Source organism: Sturnira hondurensis, unplaced genomic scaffold, assembly GCF_014824575.4.
Source record: "Sturnira hondurensis isolate 20B ecotype Veracruz unplaced genomic scaffold, ASM1482457v3 Scaffold0016915, whole genome shotgun sequence".
In the NCBI taxonomy this organism is placed as follows: domain Eukaryota; kingdom Metazoa; phylum Chordata; class Mammalia; order Chiroptera; family Phyllostomidae; genus Sturnira; species Sturnira hondurensis.
The window spans coordinates 37811-54907 of record NW_028089546.1 but is presented as its reverse complement, the minus strand read 5'-3'; the positions used below and the strand labels follow the sequence as shown (position 1 = coordinate 54907).

Sequence of the window (17097 nt, the reverse complement as noted above, 5' to 3'; positions counted from 1 at the left end):
TATTTCTCAGATGCTTTTCTCTCTAGCCACCAAATTCATTGTCTTCTATACTTAGAAATATCTCTTAGTTCTCCTCACTAAAGTGATACCTACAAAATAAACTTTATAATCACTTGTGAAATAATCTTCTCAATGAAATATTTTTTATAGTTTAATGTGAGAAGATTCAACATCTCAACAAGTCTTCTCATCCAGAAACATCTCTCCATTTATTCAAAATATTTTTTGAGGTTAGTAAGGTATATATAAGTGAATTTACTTATTACATCTAAGTTTTTTATTGATTTTTTTAGGTTATCCTGATTGGTCTACAACATCATCAACAAATTTTTAACTTTCGCAATTTCCATTTATTTTCACCTGTTATTTCAATTAGCACTTTAGGAGGGCTAAATAACTGTGTAGATAGAAATTTTTTTGTCATTATCTTTAAGATAAAGTCCAAACTTCTAAGATGGCTTACAAGGCCTTTCATGATCTGGCCTTTGAGTCTCTATTTTCACCCCTATAAATTCCTGTTCCATTATCTTCCAGCATGTGAACTTCTCTGCTTTCTGATGCCATGCCCTAATCCCTCTGTAATTTTGTTTTTCCTTTATCATCTCTCCTAACATTCTCACTCTCTACCACATACAATTCGGCTAATTTCTAGTCTTTTATGTTCCAACTCAGGTACCTGTCCTGAATGCATACAGTAAAATTAAAATATATATTAAACAAATAGGTTTATGGGAAAAGACTGGGAGGTGTTAATTGGCTGTAAATGTTCTGCAAAAAATTAAATTTTAAATGCATTCCAAAGAAGCATTCTAAGTGATGTATGTTTAACTTAGTAAATAATAGTAAAGAGATATTTTATTTTTTAGAAAGCTGGAGATTTAGGAGAAAAAATGTACACATTTTCCTTAGACCTAAAGACCTGGCTGTTCAGAGAAAAGATAAAAATACTACTTTTACCTTTCAACCACCCAAAAGAAAATCACAGCATATAAGAAAAAAAGATTCAGAATACCTACAATGAGAATGACAGAATCCATTATATTCAACTTGCAATTGCTTTGATGAATGAACTATATGTCTCAAAGAATTTCTTACATTCAGTGTTTTTCTCTTGTTAGGATCCTTTAACATATTGCCTTCTGTTTATATGAATTTCCATATTAATTACTTGTATATAGTTTTATCTTAATACAACTCGTGTTGTGATGTAAAGGATGAACAAATAAACACAGGATAATTTTCCACACTTATTAACTCATCATAGGAGTCCACTTCAGTATGCGTTTCTGCTTTTGAACAAGGTATGAACTCATAAAAAGTCACCATCATCATTCATTGGGAATGTCTCCAGTATGAATCCTTTTGGGCAGATTAAAATAAGCTTCTCAGCTCAAGAACTTTTGGGGATCTTGAAGCAGCTTATGGAACAAAGAGGCAGTTCTGGTGCACAGAGAATAGGATACTTTATTGACCTTTTAATGTTAGGATAAATTATAGAACTAGGGCTGTGGATATCTCTCCAGCCTAGGCCCAAAGAGTACTTTTAGAAAAGGCGGATCTTAGAGAATACATGTAGATTAACAACAATGCATCCACCTCCCATTGCAGATGATAACCCTTTTCTGATTGTAGTCCCCACTGAGCACCAGGGCAGCCAAGGATATTAATAAGGGTAGATCACTGTGGTCTTTGCCATTAATTCAGAGGATTTACCCCTTAGAAATGTCCTCCTATATTCTTATGAGCTCATGGTTTCTTGTAATCCTCTTATAAGAACTGGAAGTTTCAGTTTTATTAAATATCAACTCCAAATGTATTGCTTGGCTCTCCCAAATATGGACTTCCTCAAAAGATCAGGTAAAGAGGATCTCATAAAAAGAGGTCCTTTTTTATGAACTAGTGAAAGATGATGGTAATGAACACCAGAAGGATGCTAGACAAACACTTGTATGGTGATATGTTTAACTGCAAAGTCTGTGGCTTCATCTGGAAGCCTGGAAAATCTCCCTGAGATTTCTATCCAATGAGAGATTTTCCTCCAATATTAATTCCATCATTTTCAATGAAAAAATCATCTCTGACAAATAGAGGGTTTCTTTTCCATTTAGCATTTTCATAGGATTCTTTCCAGCATAAATTCATGGATGTTGAATAAGTTCCACACTGTGACCGAAAGTAATAGCACATTTACTCGTTATAGGACTTCTCTTGAGTATGAAGTTTTTGGTGTTTAATAAGGTTTGAATTCCTGTTGAAGGTTTTCTCACATTTGCTACATTTAAATGGTTTTTCTCCTGTATGAATCATCTGATGTCGAATAAGTGAGGAGCTCCGGCTGAAAGATTTACCACAGTTAACACATTCATAGGCATTATCTCTAGGTTGGAGATTTGGATTTCTATTACTGTTTTCACTCTTACTGAAGGTAGTTCCCCACTTACTTCCTCGGTAGACCGTTTCTCCAAGATGAATTTTCTGATGCTTACTAAGGTTTGTTCGTCGGTTGAAGAATCTCTCACACTTATTGCATTTATAGGGTTTCTCTCCTGTGTGAATGATCTGATGTCGAACAAGGGATGAACTCCGGCTGAAGGCTTTCCCACATTGAAAACATTCATAGCAATTCATCACGGTATGACTTTCTGGGTGTCGAATATCTGTATTTAGGCTTGAGGCACTCCCATATTCATTATATTCTGAATGTTGTTTACCTATTGAGTCTAAATTAAATTTGAAGTTAGTTTTAAACTTACTGCACTTTGGGGACCCCTTCCTCATAGGAACTCCCTGTTGTGTGTCAAAAACTAAGTTAACTGAATTAACATCAAAGCTTTTCTTATTTTCACGACATTCCAAGTCTCCCTCCTCAGCATAAATCGTTTTATGAACAAAAGTTCCTTGTGGCAAATACATGTCCTGGTGTTCGTGTTTCCCATGTAAGCAATCACCCCTTTTCCAGGCCTCTAAAGGAGGAAGCCCACTTCCGGTCAGTTTGGTCATTATCACTCTATGGGATGATTCTTTTCTAGAAATTTTCTGCTTTGGAATCAAATCCTGATTTTCTGACATTGTCTGTCTATCTGAAAAACAACAACAACAAAAATTCCACATATTAGAAGAAGAGAAATTGCTTAATTAAGGAAAGAGAGGCTAAACCATGTAAACTGATATGCATATCTTACAGCTTTTACATAGAGAATGAAAATGTGAGATGAGGCTAGAAAAGGAGAATTACAGAACAAATAAATGGGATAAAAACATTAAAAAGAAGGTTTGGAAATCAACAAGGAAAAAAAAAAAGAAGAGCATTTGATTGAAATGGGATCCAAAAGAAAACTGAGGGAGAGGAACTACCTTAGAAAGGAAGAAACTGAGTAATTTGTCTATCAAATTAATAAAGACTTCATGTAAAAGATACCTAGTATTTACTAGGGTGATAATAATAAACACAGATATACTAGAGAGATAGTACTCTCATTATTAGTGATAGTCTGAATTGGTATAACCTATATGTAGACAATGTAGCAGACTCTAACAGGAAAATTAAGTATATTTATTCCCTTTGTAAAAAAAATGTAGAATATAGAGAGTATGGAATATTACTTAGCCATAAAAAATAAAATTTGCTACAACATGGATAAACCTCAAGGGTATTATTCTAAGTGAAGTCAGTCAAAGAAAGACAAATACCATGTGATTTCACTTATATATAAAACCTGACATGGTTGTTCATTTATATTTATTATATTTATATTTATAGCTATATATTTATATAATATATAAAACCTGACATATTTGTTCACTTATGTCCTATAAAATAAATGAACAAACTAAACAGAGTAACAGAGACAGAGAACAAACTGATGCTTGCTGGTGCCAGAGGGGAGGGGAGCTGGGGAGCTGGGTGAAAAAGGTGGAGGGATTAAGAAGTACAATAGGTAGTTACAAAATAGTCACAAGGATATAAAATACCGTTTAGGGAATATAGTCAATAATATTGTACTTATGTATGGTTTCAGGTAAGCACTAGACTTCTCTGGGTATCATTTCTTAAATGTCTAATCAATATGCTGTATGCTTGAAACTAATATAAAATAGTATTAAATGTTAACTGTAATTGCAAAAAATTCTTAAATGAATAAAATGCATCTCTGGACATCTCCCTAAAATAAATATATACACATATACTTATTTATATGTACATATATATACACACACACACACATAGACAAACAACACCGCCTACACTTTTTTTGATGCTGAAGTTCCTCTTCTAATAAGGTATCCTAAGGAAGTCATCAGATATGCCTGAAAAATTGGCAATATCCTAAATGTCCAATAGTAGGGACTGGGGGAAGGAATAGTTGAATACACTGGTACATGTATGTGACAGAATGTTATATGTGAATTAGAAACCACATTTTCATAGACTTCAGTGAAATACTGTGGGCTACTGTGCATGGTGTCATATTAGGTGAGAAGAGCAGAATATATGTATATAATGATATCTTACTGATAACTCCAATTTTAGAAAAAAAATTGTTACGAGCCACAGAAATACATCATTACGAAGAAAATGGCTTAAGAAAACAAACCAAATGTTAATAGTGACGTAATGGGGTGAGTTATATTACTATTCAAAATTTTCTACACTTACTAAAATGTGTATTAAGCCACAGTAATTTGTAATCTCTCACAAACAAAATGTTAATAAGAATAGAGATTTTGATGAGGTCAGGGGTTTAAGGCATAAGTTAAGGAGGTCTATAGTTAAGAAGGGAAAAAATGAAAGAATGCTGAAGCCGCACTAGGATAAAGGAGAGTTTTCTGTTTTAAAAGGAGGAACATCATTTAATGTTCTGTTGGCCAACACTTGTTTCTTTAGCACTTACCAGGTATCAGGCACTGCTCTAAGCATGCTGCACATATCAGCACATTGAGTCCTCACAGGAAAGTGGAGGTAGATAGTATTATTCACTCTGTTACAAACCAGGAAACTGGCTGATAGGCCACATAGCTTTAAGTTAAATGTATGTATTTATAACCCATAACACTATTTTGTCTGTCTGTGTAAGAAAAAGAGCGTGTGAATAAAAACCAATGAAGACTTTTTTCCTTCAAAATGGAGGTGGTTTTGTTGTCATTTCCCCAACTATCACCTCAAAGGCTAGCTTGTACATTGTAGTTTAACAAACAGAAGCTGTTTACTAATGCCTCTTATCTGCCTGCTTCTTACCAAAAACCGTTGTTCTTGGGATTTCTTGTTCCATCATCCATCTTTCTGTCTTAATCTCCAACTTGGGGACCTCAGCTGGTTTGGAAAATTGAAGCTCTGTTCATGGGGCAAATGAAAACAACAAACATACATACATGACACTTCAGACATTTTTATAGGGAAAAGAATTCTATCATAACATAATCTAAGAACTGTTGAAAGATAAGGCCAGAATCACCAGGGACCTGTGTACTTCAAACTAAAGGACTTCCAACCAGTTATAGCAAGAAAGTCTGCTATTGTGCCCAAAGGATACTAGGAAACCTGAACCTGAACCCAGCCGCCCTTGATCACTTCAGCAGTCCTACAGTTTTAGTGAAGAGACTGCTAACGGGTAGATTAGGTAAACACATAGAAGCCACCTTTCCGCAATGAACTGCAGTTCCTATAGTTCTCCAGCATCACATCCCGGTAGAGGTTCCTTACAGCAGGGTCCAACTGCCCCCATTCCTCAGTGCTGAATTCCACAGCAACATCTTTGAGTGTCACTGGTTCCTAAAACATTAAATTCCTTTTTAATCAAAGGTCACCCTGAAAATACACTAGATGAGAAATGAATTTGGAAAGAATAGAGTAGGTGACCAGAACATACAAGAAATTGAGAGGACAATGTTTAGAGTTCTAAATGACGAAAATCAAATTTTGGGGGGTTTATCAACTTGGAATTCTTTTTGAACTCTTTTTAATCTAATTCATTTTTAACTTTTAATTACATTTTGCTGGAGGAGAAAGACAGTTGGAATAACTGTGGAATAAGTAATTTATATTATAGAGTACAATTTACATAAAAGAAGTATGGAGTGCAAATGGTTTAAGGCAGATTTGAAGGAAATTTAATGAAGATGTAGCATAAGAGATAGGGCATCGTCTCTAACTGAGAAACGCAGCATGCTAACTCAGGTCTCATGGCCCAATGTCACCTTGTCAGATAGGACTTCTGCCTGATTACCCGAAGTAACCATTCTCCTAATCAGTCTCTACTGCATTATATATATTTTTTCTTTTTAATAGTTATTGTCCTCAATTATCTTACTTGCTTGTGTCTGTCTGTGGGCTTCTACTAGAATATAATCTCCACAAAGGCAGGGGTTTTGCTTCATTTACCGTCACATTCCCATCCTTTAGAAAAAGTATCTGGCACCTTGGGTACCACATAAACACTTGTTATAAGGGCCTGCGGACCATTAGTCATTGCACTTCTCTTCAGCATTCTCAACTTTGTCATTGTTGGGGTCTTCAATCACACTGAAATAATACCACTCCTTTCCCTTCCCCTACTTCACTATATTGTAAGTTGTCTACACTGGTTTTGCCTACTTCCTCCCCTTCTCTTTTTCCCTCAACTCTCTGCAACCTGGCTTCTCTTCCCGTGCATGTTTGTATGTCCGTGATGATAAGTGAACAGACTACTCAGGCTGGACTTTTCTGGACTTTAAAGGCTTTCTCCTTGAAATATTCTCATGCTTTGCTTTTAGTGACATTATATTTTCCTGGTTTTCCTCTGCCACTTTGGTCTTTTCATTTCAATATCCTTTGATGTTTTTTCTCCTGTTGGTTAGATAATATTGCTCAGGATTCTGTTCTTGGCTGCCTTTACTTTTAATGCAAAACATTCTCTGGATAGGCTCTGTTTTCTTTCCTTTTTACCCTTTTAAAAAAGATTTTATTTATTTATTTCTAGAGAGATGGGAAGGAAGGGAAAAAGAAAGGGAGAGAAACATCAATCTGCCTCTCACAGGCCCCAACCAGGAACTTGGCCCACAACCCAGACATGTCTCCTGACAGGGATTCGAAGCAGTGACACTTTGATTTGCGGACCGACGCTCAAACCACTGAGCCACACCAGTGAGGGCTAGGCTCTGTTTTCATAGATTCAATTATTGTTTACAATTTTGAAGAAACAGATGCACTGAGATTATACAAAGATTCTATATTCCAAAAAATGTATCACCAACAAAACTGGTCCAATGGGAGAACAATCTCATATCCTTAGATAGAACTGTCTTTACTTCTGGCCAAGATGGAGGCTTAGGTAGACACGCTGTGCCTCCTGGCACAACTAAAATTAAGGACAACAAAAATTTAGAAACAAAAAAACACCAGAACTGACAGAAAATTGAACTGTACAAAAGTCCGACAATAATTCATTCAGACTGATAAGAGGGGCAGAGTCAGCGGCTGTCAGAGAGGGGTGGCAGCAAGAAAAAAGTGGTGGCTGGTGGACCCGGGCACGCAGGCAGAGGTTGGTAGACCCCAGGCGTGCAGGCAGGGGCTGGCAGACCTAGGCATGTGGTGGCAACAAGTAGACCCAGTGAGGTGTGCAAGGCGTGCTGTTGACCCCGGTCACATATTCGCGTGCAAATAAACCAGGTGAAAACGGCTAGTGAATCAGACTGCACAACCCAGGGCCCAAGCACCAGGAAATAAACCTTAAAAGCACCCACTGAAAACACTTGCAGGGGTTGAGGTGCCACTAGAGACTCCCAGCCTCACAGGAGAGTTCACTGGAGAGACCCACAGGGTCCTAGAATGTACACAAGCACACCCACCTGGGAACCAGCACCAGAAGGGCCCAATTTGCTTGTGGGAAGTGGCAGAAGGGACTGAAATTTGAGAGAGAGCAGAGCAAGCATTATTGTTCCCTCTCTGACCCCACCCCCACATACAGCGTCACAACCCAGCAACTGGGTTGCCCCACCCTGGTGAACACCTAAAGCTCCACCCCTCATACATAACAGGCAGGACCAGACTCCCCCCCAAAATGGCTCAAATGGAAGAACAGATCAAAGACTCAGAGCCAATACATCTAAGCAACCAAGAGATAGCCAACCTATCAGATGCACCGTTCAAAGCACGGGTCATCAGGATGCTCACAGAACTGGTTGATTTTGGTCGCAAATTAAATGAACAAATGAAGGCTACAGTAATGGAAATGAAGGAAAATACACAGGGAACCAATAGTGATGGGAAGAAAACTGGGACTCAGATCAATGGAGTGGACCAGAAGGAAGAAAAAAATGACCAAACAGAAAAAAATGAAGAAACAAGAATTCAAAAAAATGAGGAGAGGCTTAGGAACCTCCGGGACATCTTTAAACATTCCAACATCCAAATTATAGGGGTACCAGAAGGGGAAGAGGAACAGCCACAAGTGTAAAACTTATTTGAACAAATAATAAAGGACAACTTCCCCAATCTGGCAAAGGAAATAGTCTTCCAGGAAGTCCAGGAAGCTCAGAGAGTCCCAAAGAAGTTGGACCCAAGTAGGAACACACCAAGGCACATCATAATTACATTAGCCAAGATGAAAATGATGGAGAGAATCCTAGAAGCAGCAAGAGATAAGGGGACAGTCACCTACATAGGAGTTCCCATCAGACTGTCAGCGGATTTCTCAAAAGAGACATGACAGGCAAGAAGGGGCTGGAAAGAAGTATTCCAAGTCATGAAAGACGAGGATCTCCATCCAAGATTGCTCTATCCAAGCAGCAAAGCTTTCATTTAGAACGGAAGGGAAGATAAAGTGCTTCTCAGATAAGGTCAAATTCAAGGAGTTCATCATCACCAAGCCCTTACTATATGAAATGTTAAAGGGACTTATCTGAGAAACAGATAAAAAATACGAACAGTAAAAAGACAGCAAACTCACAGTTATTAACAACCACACCTAAAACAAAAGCAAACTAAGCAAACAACTAAAACAGGAATAGAACCACAGGAATGGAGATCACATGGAGGGTTAGCAACAGGGGAGTGAGAGGAGGAGAGACTGGGGAAAAAGGTACAGAGAATAAGTAACATAGACATGTAGGTAGAAAATAGACTGGGGGGAGGGCAAGAATAGCATGGGAAATGTAGAAGCTAAAGAACTTATGACACATGGACATGAACTAAAAGGGGGGAATGTGGGTGGGAGGGGGTGTACAGGGTGGAGGAGAATAAGGGGGGAGAAATGGGACAACTGTACTAGCATAATCAATAAAACATACTAAAAAAAAAAAAAGAACTGGGATTTACAGTCTTGGCCAAAAGCTCAAAGGCTGAAAAAGAAAAAGCAGCTCATTTCAGTAAAGAGTGGAATCCAAATTCACCTGGGATTTGCCTGTTAGTGAGTTAGCTTCCATTTGCTCCTTCTTCATGCTCCCCTTCTGGACAAGGACAGAATCTTCACAGGGTGTATCTGAAGAAAATGAAGGAAAACATTAGGGAGACAAGCTTTGCCCCGGAGAAACATTTAATGGCTCCAGCAGTGATTTTAGCATGCTATTCATAGGAATCAGCTTTAAAGAACTTTGAAAAAATAATGATTCCAGGCTCTACCAACAGTCGGAGTCTCCAAGGGTGGGGCCCAGATCCTACATTTGTAAAAAGCTCTGAAAGTAATTCTGATATTTTACTAAGGACTGAGAGCTACTGGATCGGAGTCAAGAGGGCCAAAATAATATTTTGAGCTCTCATCTGTGGTTATAGCAGATTCTAAAAATACCTTTAATCCTATCAAAGCTAAAGCCTACCTACGGCTCGGTCCCCACAGGCTGTATGTAATTCTACGGGAGCTAAGAACACAGGGTGGTGGGGTGCAAAAACAGGATTATAGTTCTAAGAAGACCAAACAGATTTTATTCTTGTATTTTTATTAATTAGTGCATTATTTTCCATATGAAAAACTATCAGCCCGCTTTTGTCCAACCCTGAATTTTATCCAACCAATCCTTTCCTCAAACACATTGAGGAAAATTCTACTCAGGGATTCTTTTCCTCTAGGTTAATCTATGTATACTAATCAAAGACTTAGGCAGTCTGGTCACTGTGAACTACTGACTTGAAATTTTCAAGTACATAAAAATCTCTGTGGCTACCAATTGTTTTCCGGCCTGTTGGTGCGAAGTATACCCAAAAGCCACTGTACTAAAGTTTTTCCAAGATTCATTAGTTACACCAATGATCCTCAAATGCCAAACTATAAGCCTATACTGGTCTGCGAACTTTGTTTTCATGAAAAGAAACAATGCAGGAGATATTTTATGAGATCCTTTTGTAAGTAAAGGCAGAATCTGTGTGTGTGTGGGGGGCAAATGTCTCAGCAACATACTATTTGAATGCTGCCCAAAGATTTCTCTGTTAACTCTATTCAGGCCTACAATGCTTTGTGATACCTCAGTCAGCTCAGTCCCTAGGACACCGGAGGCAAACACAAGGCCCTTGGGCCAAATCCGACCCTCTACCTTGTTTCTACCCAGTGGCAGCACCAAGTTCCTTGACCCTAGTTAGGGAGCAGTTATATTCATACAGCCCTAAAATTACATTCGGCCCTCTGAAGGCAACCATGAGGCTGATGTGGCCCCCAGTGAAAACAAGTTTGACACCCTTGCCCTAGGACAGTCAACACAACACTGTTCACTTCTGTCATTCTTAGTAATGCACTAGGTATCTTGAAGAGGTACGAAAGCCTCCAATGAGCTACTCCCTTATTGCTCTCATTGATTATTTAGTTTCCTTCCCTTAATTCTCCTTCCCTGCTGACTTCCTTCTTGAACTTTTACAAGTGTATTCACAGAAACTCTCAGTCCATTCAAAGAAAAATTCATATGCATTCTCAAGCTCTTTATAGAATTTTTTTCCCTTTCTAATGTAAAGTGGATCTTGGCTATCAACACCTCTTTTCATCCTCCACTATTACGGTCCTAGGGCAGGGCAAGTTTAAATATACTCATACTCCACATTCCCACTTCCTCATAAAGATTTTTTTACTCTCATATAAAAATTTTTTCTTAACAGCAGTTCATGCACTTACTGTTTTATTGACATTATATACTGAAGAACTGCTCATTCACTTATGTAACATTTATTTACTGAGTTCTCCTATGTGTGAGGCACACAAATGCTTGGCCTCAGAGAGCCTACAGTCTCTTGCGAATGAAAGACATTAAGTAATTGTGCCAGGTCAGTAAAAACTCTGATTATTTAGCTCACTGTTGCTTTCCACCCTGAATCCTGCCAATATTATGATGTTACTTCAACAGTGGCATAGGCAACCCAACCTGAAGACCCTTGACACCTTTATCATAACCATCAGTAAGCAAGCTACTTCCTTTTTCATACTTGGGTCCTTATTATTTAGAATTGTTCTACTATGAGAATAAATTTGAATACATCAATCCCTAACTATATTTTCCTATCCTTTCGACTTGCATGTTCTTGCTCTTAGTATATTCTCTAACTTTTATCAAGGTCCCACCACAGTACATCGATTCTTTAATCTTCTCCAAGTCTACTACCTCTTTTGAACTCACTTTCTTTCCAATGCTTTCATTCCATGGTAAATCACTTTCAGCACCCTTTTCAGAGTCTTCAAATTCCTTGAACAGTTGTCCTTTACAACATACCGGATCTTAACTTGACCCAATAATCTCTTCTATCTACCCTTTTTAAAAATTGAGGTAAACTAACAAATTCACTGTATTAAACATTTTAAAAACATGCAATTGAATGACTTTTAGTATGATCACAGTGTTACACAACCACCACCACTATCTAATTTCAGAATTTTCATTTCTCCCCAAATTCCATACCCATTAAGGAATCACTCCCATTCCCCCTCCCTCCCATACTGTTTCTCTGGAGTTGCCTATTCTGGGCATTCCATATAAATTCAGTCATATGGTATGTGACCTATGTCTGACTTCTTTAAATTAGCATGTTTTGGAGGCTTATCCATGTTGGACCATGTAGCTCTTCTTCATTCCTTCTAATGGCTGAATATTATTCCATTGTATGGATATAGTATAATTTCTTTACCCATTCATCAGTTGATACACATTGGGCTTGCTTCCACTTTTTGGCTATTGTGAATACTGCTGCTATGAACATTCATGTAGAAATTTTTATGTAAACATGTTTTATAGTCTCTCGAGTATATGGTAATTCTATGGGAAACTTTTTGAGGAACTACCAAACTTTTTCACAGTGGCTGTACCATATTATATTCCCCAAAACAATGTCTGAGGGTTCAAATTGCTCCATATTTTCACCAACACATTGTTTTAATCTTTTCATTTTATTAGTATAACCATCCTAGTGGATGGCAGGTGGTATCTCACTGCAGGCTTGATATTCAATTTCCTAATGACTAATGATGTTGAACAATTACTCCTATGCTTTTTGGCCATTTGTATATCTTCTTTAGAGGAATATCTGTTTGAGTCCTCTGCTCATTTAAAAAGTTGTATTTATCTTTCTGTTGTTGAGTTATAAGAGTTCTTTACCCAACATTTTCCCAATACTGGGCTTTATCAGATATGGATTTCAAATCTTTTCTCTCATTCTGTAGATTACCTTTTCACTTTCTTGATTGTTTCCTTTAATGCACAAAAGTTTCTAATTTTTGATGAAGTCTAATTTTTGTTTTGTTGTATTTTTGGTGCCATATCTAAGTATCAGTTACCAAAGTCAAAGTGATGAAGAGTTACTTCTATGTTTCCTTTTAAGAATTTTATAGCATTAGCTCTTATATTTAGGTTTGTTAATCCATTTTGAGTTAATTTTTGCATCAGGTATTAAGTCCTACTTTAATCTTTTGCCTGTGGATATCAAGTTGTCCCAGTACTATTTATTCAAAACTTTTCCCAGTCGAGTCTTAGTACCCTTGTTGAAAAGCAACAGAACCAAGAAGTATGAGTTTATTTCAGAACTCTCAGTTCCATTCCACTGATCCATGTCTATCCTATTCCAGTACTTTGATTATTTTAATGGCTTTGATTATTTTAGTTTTATAGTAAGTTTTGACAATGCTAATCCATTAACACTGCATGTCTTTTCATATATTTAGGTCTTTTAAAATTCTGTCAACAATGTTTTGTAGTTTTCAGTGGACAAGGCTTATACCTCATTATTTAAATTTGTAGTTAAGTACTTCATTTTTTATGCTATTATAAATTGTTTTCTTAATTTCACTTTAGTATTGATCATTGCTAGCATATAAAATATAACTGATTTTTTGTATATTAGTCTTGTGTCTTGAAACTTTGCTCAGGTAATCAATAAACCCTTCAGGTTCAAATTCCTCTGTGTTTCCAATGCTCCCTTCATTCTGTAATTAACACCTGAGCTAGTCTTTTCATTGGTTTTCCTATTTTCAGAGCTCTCAGGTCTATCCTTTACACAAGAAGTTGGTAAACTTTTTCTGTAAAGATCCAGATAGTAATAGTTTAGGTTTGCTGGCAACACAGTCTCTGCTATAACTAACAACTCTGGTCATGGCAGGAAAGCAACTGCAGATAAAATATAAATGAATTTATATTGATTTCGTATTCTCTTGAGCATATGGTAATTGAAGAATATGGCAAATAAAGAGGTATGGCTATCTTCCAATAAAACTCTATTTCCAAATATATTTTGCCTGTGGGACACAGTTTGCCAAACCCCACTCTACACTGATATCAACGTATTTTTCAAACACACACCAGATTGTCATACTCCTCCACCCATCCTGTGAGATCTCATTCTATATCTATTGCCTACAGAATAAAATCCATGTTTGGTGATATAGTAAAGTCCTTCATGATCTGACCCTTGACACCCCCTAACTTCAAAAGACATAATTTCTATTCATATGGGAAGAGTAAACTATTTTTAAAGGTTTTTCTTTCTTTTTCATCGAGGTATAACTGAAATATAACATTATATTAGTTGCAAGTATACAACATAATGATTTAGTATTTGTATAATTGTGAAATGATCACCACAGTAAGTTAACATCTGTCACTATACATAGTTATACAAAGTTTATATCTTGTGATGAGAGCTTTTACGATCTACTTTCTTAACAACTTTCAAATATGCAATATAGTACTGTTAACTATGTCACCACACTGTACACTACATCCCCATGACTTATTTATTTTCTAACTAGAAGTTTGTGCCCTTCGATCCCTTTCACCCATTTTGCCTACTCCTTATTCCCCACTGTCGGGAACCACCAATCTGTTCACTGAATCTATGAGCTCAGTATTTTTGGTTTTGTTTTTAGATTCCACATAATGGTCAACTATTCTACAACCAGCTTTCTATGTTCTCACCTTTATCCTTAAGCATTTCAATCACATCTTCTATGAGAGTCACCACTTCTTTGCTGTTCTTTGGATGTTGTAGATTCACCCAAGTCCTGACCTCTTCAGGGAGAATCATCAGGAATTGTTCTAGCACCAACAGTTCGAGGATCTGCTTCTTTGTATGAACCTCTGGTCTCAGCCACTGAAGACAGAGCTCCCAGAGCTGGCTCAGGGCTTCATGAGGCCCAGACACTTCCACATACTGGAAATGTCTGAACTTTTGACGAGAGGCCTCAGAGTCACATGTCTCTCTGACTGGGATGGTTTCCTGCTGCCAAGACACATCTGCTCTCAAGACTTCACTTTGTTCGTGTAGAGTCAGGTTTTGTGGTTTTAAGACATCCATCAACTTCTTCAGGGTCTGCATCTTCCTAGACACAACTCTCACTTTGTTTGATTTTCTTATCTGATGAATGCAGTAATTTTTAGGCTTGGGCTAAGCATCTGTATGTTACATATAGGTGGTGTGATTTGAGACAAGTTATATATCAAAATAAAACTTCCAGAAGTTCCAGGAGTTTAAAATACAAAGCCAACATTCAGGTGCCTGAGAAACTGAAAAAAGACACAAATATGACTTATAGGTAATGAACATGTATTAGCATAGTGTTAAAAAATAAAATAGTACAAATACTATTCTTAAAATTACTTAATAATCCATATAATGGATTCTCCTTTTAATTTTTGTTTTCCATCTCTGAAACAGGAAAATATGCTGCTCCTTTCCCCTAACCACTCCCAAAATACAGAGAAAGAAACACAGATAGACATCCCACAAAAAAAAGTTGATAAATACTCCTTTGATTAAAACAAACTTCATAATTTAACTGTAGTTAGATTTCTCCTATACTAGGTAACAAGTCATTTTTGCTTTATAACTAAGTAAAACAAATTTCCAGGCAGGACAGTCAGGCTATTAAGGTTTCATACTAGACATGCCTAAAAAAACCTCTTCTTAAGCTCCCAATAATATACCAATAAAGTTATACAAAATAAGAAAAATTGGCATAGCTCTAGAAATTAAGGTAAGAAACTATCATTTAAAAAATACCTGCCCTGGCTGGTGTAGCTCAGTGGATTGAGCACAGGCCTGTGAACCAAAGGGTCATGGTTCGACTCCCAGTCAGGGCACATGCCTGGGTTGCAGGCCAGTTCCCAGTAAGGGGCACATGAGAGGCAACCATACATTGTTGTTTCTCTCCCTCTCTCCTTCCCTTCCCCTTTAAAGATAAATAAATAAAATCTTTAAAAAAATAAAATAAAAAATACATGAGTAAATACAAGAATATTACAAGAAAATATAAGAATGAAATGAGCTATTTCATTCTTAGGGATTAAATAAAAAAGTATATTCCCAAATTACAATGATTAAAAATTTTCATTTGTTAGAACTCACAAGGGGCCAGTCTGCAATGTCCACAAGGAAAGTCTCAGGCCCAACTAAACAGACTCACAGGACTACCATGGGTCACGTTTGCACCAGTTTATTCATAAGGCTATTGGACAGAAAACACAGCTTGTTGGCAGAGTGAGTAAGTGGCATTTTTCTTCAGTGGGAGTCCTCATAGAGTAAGTACAGCTCAAGTCAAGAGACCCGCATAGGTTGTGCAAAAGCATCTTGATTGAAAAGCCTTCCCCCAGGAGCCAGTATCTCTTCTAACAACTCTGAGCACAGCACTCAGGGTTCCCCAAAGACCTTTTCCAACTTTAACAGTCATTATATTCAGGGAAGTTCAAGTACAGCTTTCTAACCAATTTCCAATACTCCCAGTCTGTATATAATTTACCATTCAAAGGTCTTTTTTTATTGTATGCCTCAGGGCCAGTGGTTTTCAGGGGTGATTTTGCCACCAGGGCAATGTCTGGAGAGATTTTGGTTGTCACAACTAGGGGTTATTACTGGCACCTAGTGGGAAGGGACCAGGAATGCTGCTAACCACCCTATAATATACAGCACTATAGTACAAAAAATTATCTAACCCAAAATATCAATAATACAAGATTAAGAAACCCTGATATAGGCAATGTATAGTGACTAAGAGTACATACCTGACATGAGGTTAAATCTCAGCTGAAGTTCCTGTATGTATGAAATTGAACAAGTTATTTAACCAAAGCTTAAGTTTTCTCAACTGTAACATGGCTATAACAATACTTATCTAATTAAATTATAAGGATTAAAAGAACACTCATCTCACTCCTTGGCAGACAGTAAGCAATCAATGCTTACTGAGCGTTTTCAGTGCTTCGTTGAGCGTTTTCAACATAAGAGGATGTTGAATTTTGTCAAATTCTTTTTCTGCATCTATTGAGATCATCATATGATTTTTATCTTTCATTTAATTAATGTGGTGTATCACAGTGACTGATCTGTGACTATATTGGCAAATCATATATCTGAATATGGGTTAATATCCAAAATATATAGAAAACTCATATAACTCAATAACAAAACAAACAAACAAACAAACAAACAATCCAATTTGAAAAATGGACAGAAGATCTGAATAGCCATTTTTCCAAAGACACACAGATGGACAAGAGGTAAATGAAATGATACTCAATATCATTAATCATCAGGGAAATGCAAATCTAAACCACAATAAAATATCACCCCACACCTGTGAAAATGGCTATTACCAAAAATACCAAGACATAACAAGTGTTGGTGAAGAAAAGAGACCCTGGGAATCTAAACTGATGCAGCCCTAT

The 17097-nt window shown here is 37.0% G+C and overlaps 1 protein-coding gene across 4 annotated transcripts in view; it reads right to left on the bottom strand.

Moving 5' to 3' along the window:
* Positions 1 to 555: 555 nt before the first annotated feature.
* The window catches only part of ZNF215 (zinc finger protein 215), a 25847-nt gene continuing 9305 nt past the window's right edge, over positions 556 to 17097 (bottom strand). The window contains exons 2-6 of one of the 4 annotated variants that reach the window (XM_037066999.1): positions 14353 to 14940; positions 9367 to 9455; positions 5638 to 5770; positions 5237 to 5332; positions 556 to 3080 (exon numbers count right to left, since the gene is read on the bottom strand). In XM_037066999.1, the coding sequence (XP_036922894.1) occupies positions 2188 to 3080; positions 5237 to 5332; positions 5638 to 5770; positions 9367 to 9455; positions 14353 to 14752 (1611 nt within the window). In that variant the 5' untranslated portion in view covers positions 14753 to 14940 and the 3' untranslated portion in view covers positions 556 to 2187. Of the gene's footprint in view, positions 3081 to 5236; positions 5333 to 5637; positions 5771 to 9366; positions 9456 to 9595; positions 9710 to 14352; positions 14941 to 17097 lie in introns of those variants that run through there. The other 3 variants (XM_037067000.1, XM_037067001.1, XM_037067002.1) reach the window with 3 other exon arrangements.